The sequence below is a fragment of the Aegilops tauschii genome, chromosome 6 (genome assembly GCF_002575655.3).
Source record: "Aegilops tauschii subsp. strangulata cultivar AL8/78 chromosome 6, Aet v6.0, whole genome shotgun sequence".
In the NCBI taxonomy this organism is placed as follows: Eukaryota; Viridiplantae; Streptophyta; class Magnoliopsida; order Poales; family Poaceae; genus Aegilops; species Aegilops tauschii.
In genome coordinates, this window is record NC_053040.3 from 106,310,231 (window position 1) to 106,317,420 (window position 7,190).

The following is a 7,190-nucleotide window of genomic DNA, read 5'->3' on the forward strand; positions in this document are numbered from 1 at the left end:
GAGCAACCCTGGTGACCTAAGTCAGGAGGACAATGATGGGGCTCAAATACCATGTGTGAAGCTTCCAGCTGATAGGAAGAGCAGGGCTAAAAAGAGGAAGCCTAGAGTTTGGTATGATGAGCAAAGGGAAAACTCAGAAAAGCAATTTATGAAGAAGCTTTGTTTCCTAGATGTGACCCAGTTCAGGAGGGCACTTCTTAATTTTCACATCTCACAAAATAGGAACCATGCCTTCCACAGGAACTGTCCAGACAGGATTATAACTGTCTGCAAATTTGAGAATTGTCCATTTTTCATTGCAGCTTCTCAGATAGCACATGAGAAGACATTCTGATAAAGAAATTGAACTTGCACCACAGCTGCCCAGTAGTAGGAGAGAGCACAAAAGTTATTGCTAAGTGGTTGGCACATGAATGTGAGCAACAGTTGAGGACAGACCCCAACACACCTGTCCAGACTATAATTTCAAACTTGAAGCAAAAGCATGGAATAGAGGTATCTATACATATGGCCTATAGGGCAAGAAAGCTAGCTAAAAATGTAGTCCTAGGAGATCAGAAGGCACAATATCATAGGATAAGGGATTACCTAGAAGCTGTGCTAGAAACCAATCCAGGAAGTAGATGCATTGTCACAACAAAGCATCTAAAACTACATCCAAGCAAAAACCCAAGATTCCATGGCTTGTTCATCTGCCTCAATGCTTGCAAAGAGGGTTTCCTTAATGGTTGCAGACCATTCATAGGTATGTGCACACCTACTAATTAACTAGTGACTCTACATTTATATGTGCACACCCACTAATTAGTTGGTAATCTACTTGTGATCTTGTATGATAGGTGTTGATGGTTGCTTCATAAATTTGACAACAGGGCAGCAAATCTTGGCTGCCACTGGAAGAGATGGAAACAATAACATATTTCCCATTGCTTTTGCAATAGTGGACAAGGAAAACACAGCAAGCTGGTCTTGGTTTCTTACTCAATTAAAATATGCCATTGGTGGTGAGTCAGGCAAGTTTGGCTACTACACTATTATATCTGACAGGCAAAAGGTACTACTATCTCTACTCTAATCATTGCTTGCATTGCTTATTAATTGTCTTTGTTTATTAATTTCATACATGGCATTGTTGTAGTATTCTCAAACTGTAGTTCATTCAAACAGGGCCTTCTTACAGCCATAAACAATGTATTCCCCAATTGCAAACAAAGATTCTGCCTTAGACATATTTATCAGAACTTTCAAACTGCTGGTTTTAGAGGGGAAGAGTTGAAGAAATACATGTATCAGGCAAGTTATTCCTATACTGAGCATGGTTATGTAACTGCAATGCAAGGCATGAAAAAGGAGTGTGAGCCAGCTTGGAAATGGCTATCTAGGATACCAAAACATACATGGGCTAGGCATGCCATGGACAACAATTGCAAAACTGACTTGGTAGTGAATAATATAAGTGAAGTTTTTAACAAGATGATACTTGATGTCAGAGCCAAACCCATTAGAACTATGGTAGATGGGATCAGGACAAAGCTGTTAGTGAAGTTCAATGCAAATAGGACAAAGATTGAGACTGCTAAGTGGCAGATATGCCCAACATATGCTGAGAAGCTAGAGGAAGCAAAACATCATTCTAGGTTTTATCAGTCTATCAAAGCTGGACCTGATCTCTTCCAGGTGACAAGTGGAGAAAGCACATATGCAGTTAACTTGTTGCTACATACATGTGGTTGTAGGAAGTGGGACATGTGTGGAGTACCTTGCAATCATGGTGTTTCTGCAATCAATAAGGCAAAACTACAGCCAGAAGATTTTGTTCATGATTTCTTCAAGAAACCAATGTATAAGGCAGCTTATAGTCCAATAGTTTTCCCTGTGCCTGGGCCTGATTTGTGGCCAAAGACTAGAACCCCTGACATTGAACCACCAGTGTTCAAAGAAAAGCCAGGAAACAAAGAGACAAAGAGGAGAAAGAGCAAGTTTGAAAAGCCAGCTCCAAAGGATACATCTAGGATGGCAACTATCACTTGTAGCAATTGCAATAGGACTGGGCATAGATACACTAGTTGCAAGCAGGCTCTTAAACCATCCCTAGCTATGAGAATGAACCAGCACCAGGTAACTATTGTTGTAGGTTTTTGTACAATTTCACATACCAGTTTCTAACATTTGTATGCTATAATTTCAGGAAAACAGGAGAGATGATACACCCAGAACTGTATCTGCTCCTGCTCCCATGCCACCAAGGAGAAGTGCTCCTTCTGCTCCTGCTGCTGCTCAAACTGCAGCTCCAGCTCCACCAGCTCCAAGGACTCCAAGGGTATCAAGGAGAGCTCCTTCTGCTCCTGCTTCAGCTCCTAGTGCACCAAGGAGAGCTCCTTCTGCTCCTGCTGCAGCTGCTGCTCCTCCTGCTACAAGGGCAACAAAGAAAGCTAAAACTACAAGGACTGCAACTTCTACTGCTGGTGCTGGTCCAAGTTCCTCTACTGCTGGTGCTGGTCCAAGTTCCTCTACTGCTGCTGGGCCAAGAGGAAGAGACAAGTTCATCCCCCCAAGAGTTGCAGGTAGTGGAAGAGTGAGGAAGCCATCCTTTAAGATGTCTGAGTGGTTCAATTGTTCTCAAGGGAGCAGGTGAAGTTGTGTTAATTTGTGGTGAGCTGATGATGTTCAAAACATCTGCATTTTGGTTGTGATGACACCTTTCATGTAAGGTACCTAGTGGACTTGTTGGGCTATGATGAAAACTTGTGTTGCTTCTGGTTGTCATGAGTACTTTCATGTTCTAAACATGTTCTAAACATCTTTATTCTGGTTGTCATGAGTACTTTCATGTAAGGTACCTAGTGGACTTGTTGGTCTGTGGTGAGCTGATGATGTTCAAAACATCTTTATTTTGGTTGAGTACTTTCTAGTTAGTTGTGGCTCCTAATTTTCTTATTGTTTGCTAATAAGTGTGATGACCTAATTTGATCATCTAGGGTGCCTCGGCGTCGACGGCATCCACGATAACCTAATTTGATCATCTAGGGTGCCTCGGCGTCGACGGCATCCACGATAACCTAATTTGATCATCTAGGGTGCCTCGGCGTCGACGGCATCCAAGATAACCTAATTTGATCATCTAGGGTGCCTCGGCGTCGACGGCATCCATGATAACCTAATTTGATCATCTAGGGTGCCTCGGCGTCGACGGCATCCACGATAACCTAATTTGATCATCTAGGGTGCCTCGGCATCGACGGCATCCAAGATAACCTAATTTGATCATCTAGGGTGCCTCGGCGTCGACGACATCCACGATAACCTAATTTGATAATCTAGGGTGCCTCGGCGTCGACGGCATCCACGATAACCTAATTTGATCATCTAGGGTGCCTCGGCGTCGACGGCATCCACGATAACCTAATTTGATCATCTAGGGTGCCTCGGCGTCGACGGCATCCAAGATAACCTAATTTGATCATCTAGGGTGCCTCGGCGTCGACAGTATCCAACATATCCTCATTCCATCATTTAGGGTGCCATAGTTAACATCAGTGACATAGTTAACATCATACTTAACAACTCTAGTCACTAACATAGTTAACATCATACTTAACAACTCTAGTCACTAACGTAGTTAACATCATGACACCATAGTTAACATCATACTTAACAACTCTAGTTAACAACATAGTTAACATCATGACACCATAGTTAACAACATAGTTAACATCATGACACCATAGTTCAAAGCTTACAAGACATAGTTCAAGGCTACACCCTACTTCAAATACTGCAAACTGCCTCTAGTTCACACATTACAAGCCATGTGAAACTCCACATGGTCAGATTACAAATCACTCTTCATCGCAAATATCCTTGATGTCCTTCAGCTTTCTCTTGTTCTTGTCACTAGCTTTGACAAGATCAGCAATGTGAAACTCCAAATTCCTCCTCTCAGTGCTCAACTTTTCCTTCTCCTTCAAATGAGCAAACTTCAGATTCCTAATCACATTACCTTGGGCAACCTGAATGCTCTTCAACTGGTCAACCTTTTGCTTCAGTTCTTTGTTCTCAGCATCCATTGCACCCAGCTGTTCCTTCAAAGCTGAAATATTGTTGTCCAAAGGAGGAGTGATCTCCTCATGTTCACCTTGTTGGACTTCATTTTCCTTGGGAATATTGTCCTGGGCATCAAGTAGGTTGTTCACATCCTCAACAAGCTTCTCATAAGTCTCCTGTAGCTTGTTCTTCTGTGATGTGAGATTGTGGACAAGTGATGAATGTTCCAGACATGCCATCCTATTAGCACGCTGGCAATCCTCATACAAAAGCCATAGTTTGTGAAGAGCATTCTGCAGATGCTCTGGCCACTCCTCATCTACCCAATGAACAACACCACAACTGCTTGCTTCCTGCAAAACAACAAGTACAAATGCATTTACTTCCTTTTTCACTTCACTTCTATTCAGTCCAATTCAAAACAACTATAGTATACTGCACATGCACAATTCAGCTCAATTCTGAATTTATATCTGAATTTTTAACAGCATACTACACTGAATTTACTTCATTTATACCTTAATTTTTAACAGCACAATACAATTCAGTTCAATTCATTTACTTCATTTATATCTATGAACAATGCACTATGATACTTTTTAACAGCACAATTTACTTCACTCGGTCACTATGGATACCTTAATTTTATATCTTTGTACTTAATTTTTAATAGCACAATTTAATTCATTTACTTCATTTATATCACTGTGGTGTTGTTCATTTATATGTATGAACAATTCATTTACTTCACTCAGTCACTATGGTATGGTACATGACAGTACCTTTAACTAAACTACTAGGTGAACAATGAACAGTGAACATGAACAATGAACAGTGAACATGAACAATGAACAGTGCATATGAACAATTTATAGTTTCTTCACAAAATGAGCAAACTACAGATTTTTGCTAGCACTCACATCAAGTCCACAGGCAATGAACCTCCTCCCAGTGCTAATCCCTTCGAAGCAAACATGCCTCTTCGCCGGCTGGCCATGCTCACACATCACCATCACCTCATCATCAACACCAGAGTAGTTCGGGTCCTCGATTGTAGCCGGGATCTACATCAACAAAAGAAACGCACAAAATCCATCTCACGGGTTCAAATCGAGCAGGAAAAACAAAATCCCCAAACTGAAACCCTTGCTCAAAGAACCCTAGCTACGAGTACAAATCACTGACCTTGATAGGGGAGCCGCCTGAAGAGTACTCGTAGCCCGATTCCTCGCTGTCGTCGCTCCACGAAACCATGGCGGACGGCGGCCAGCTGGCTTCTCACCGACGACGACCAGAGCCAGAGAGAGGAGGCAGAGGAGAGGGGCGAGAGAGAGAGAGAGAGAGGGCGCGGGGCATCTGTCCGGCGAGCACCGACAGGACCGACCGGCGCGGCGTCTTGACCGTTTTGTTCCTAACGGCGCCGTTTGCCTGTCCGCACGCCACGTCAGCGTTTTCGGGGCCCACCTGTCGGAAAAGAGATCAAACGAGGCTAAACGGCTGTTCAGTGCTTTTTGCAACGGGTTAAGAGATTTTACGGTGTTTTTTGCAACAGATTAACGACTTGGTAGTTTACTGCAAACCTAGCCACAAATGTGGTGGTTTCTTGCAATTGACTCTCCCTGACGCGACCCGACGCGGCTATGGATGGATCGCATGGATGCCCCAATGCTATGCAGCCTGCCATTCCAGGTCGTTCGGGGTGAGCGTGTCGATCGATTGGAGACACGGCCGTTTGGGCGACGTACGCCACTGCTCCCTCAGGATGCCGGAGGAGTGTGTGGCATCGGAGCCAAGTTGAATGCGCGGGAGCCTCTTGGCTCGCTTCCTTTGGAAGGACGGGTCAAAAGGTCTCTGTGGTTCAATCAATGATCTCACGAGAAACGTATTGTTGTTATATGTACACTGGCATATATGTGCACACAATGGGTGTTCTTTCTGATACCTTCAGTTTCGATCATCTCAATAAGATTAACAATCATGGGCCATCGTATTTGTTTAAGTCGCAGATAATTCGTAGTATATCTGTGTGCCCAAGCCACAAACACATCCATTTCCTACACTGAAATTACAGACAGTGATACAGGACGAGGTGGGTAATGCATTTCCCCAAGGATGCATCAAACTACTAGTTTTGGTACTACAAAACTTGGACTGTTAAGGATGCTCAACATCTGCATCTGAGAGAATCGGGGTGAACTGCACCAGCATGGGCAAAGGAAAAAACTAGTCTGTACAAGATGAGCAGTAAGCCTTGGTTTATAGATTCTTCTCTTCGATGTGTTTGATTCCTGACCGAGTTCTGACCCAAGGTGAGTTGTAGGGGCAAAATTGGATGCAGAGGCTCCAGAGCATCTATAAGAGAGCAATCCAAATGCCTTGGGAGATACATTCGTGGAAGTGTCATTCCTAATGCCTCCAAATCCTACCATATCATGGTTCTCTCGGTGTTATGATGGACGTGGATATCCAAAACATGATGTCGGCCAAAATAATTGTGAGTCCTCTCGTGTACTGGCCATAACAATGGGGTCGATACTTATTGCGCAGCTTATATCACCTCTCTATAAGCCTGATATGTAACACTCTAATTTTCTACCTATCTTTCGATTCTCTGCATTTGTTATTCTACTAAACAACTTTAATTGTGACAATAATTTAGTTTCACCGACTCATACAAAGGTCATCACTTACCTTGGGTAAGTTGCCGGAAAGTCCTTTCTTCTTTACATTCATAGCTCGGATTGTTAAGGATTCTAAGGACATGTGCTCGTCAGAGCATCAACCTTGAGCATTGCATGCACCTTTTTCTGTGTGTGTTTAGTGTGCTCTATCGGATGAAGTATCTAGATGGTACACTATTTTTGTGTACTAAGTAATGGAGATTATAATACACTTGTTTCCGTGTGTTATCAGCATGCTTTATCAGATGAAGTATCTAGATGGTACACTATTTTGTGTACTAAGTAATGGAAATTATAATTCATCTTTTTTTGTGTGTCATCGGCGTGCTCTATCAGTAGTAGCAGATGAAGTATGTAGATGTTATGCTATTTTCATGAATTAATTCATGAAAGATTATATCATTATAGGATGCTCTCCGTGGATCAATAATTTTGATGGGGGACACACATTGGTAGAGGTGGACG

At 42.7% G+C, this 7,190-nt stretch overlaps 1 protein-coding gene across 1 annotated transcript; it reads right to left on the reverse strand.

Annotated features, from left to right (window-relative positions):
- Positions 1-3,811: 3,811 nt before the first annotated feature.
- LOC120966880 (uncharacterized) lies at positions 3,812-5,498 on the reverse strand. The gene is made up of 3 exons (XM_040393458.2): positions 5,230-5,498; positions 4,965-5,108; positions 3,812-4,397 (listed from the first exon to the last, which is right to left on the reverse strand). Exons 1-3 carry the CDS (start codon positions 5,296-5,298, stop codon positions 3,840-3,842), a joined length of 771 nt encoding a protein of 256 aa, XP_040249392.2. The 5' UTR covers positions 5,299-5,498; the 3' UTR covers positions 3,812-3,839.
- Between the last annotated feature and the right edge of the window lie 1,692 nt (positions 5,499-7,190).

What these genes read in the sequence shown, in the direction of transcription:
- LOC120966880 (XM_040393458.2), bottom strand. Translation starts at nt 5,298, where the DNA reads ATGGTTTCGTGGAGCGACGACAGCGAGGAATCGGGCTACGAGTACTCT. An exon ending in CAGGCGGCTCCCCTATCAAG is followed by an intron (nt 5,109 to 5,229) that starts GTCAGTGATTTG and finishes TTGTTGATGTAG; the next exon opens with ATCCCGGCTACAATCGAGGA. An exon ending in TCATTGCCTGTGGACTTGAT is followed by an intron (nt 4,398 to 4,964) that starts GTGAGTGCTAGC and finishes GTTGTTTTGCAG; the next exon opens with GAAGCAAGCAGTTGTGGTGT.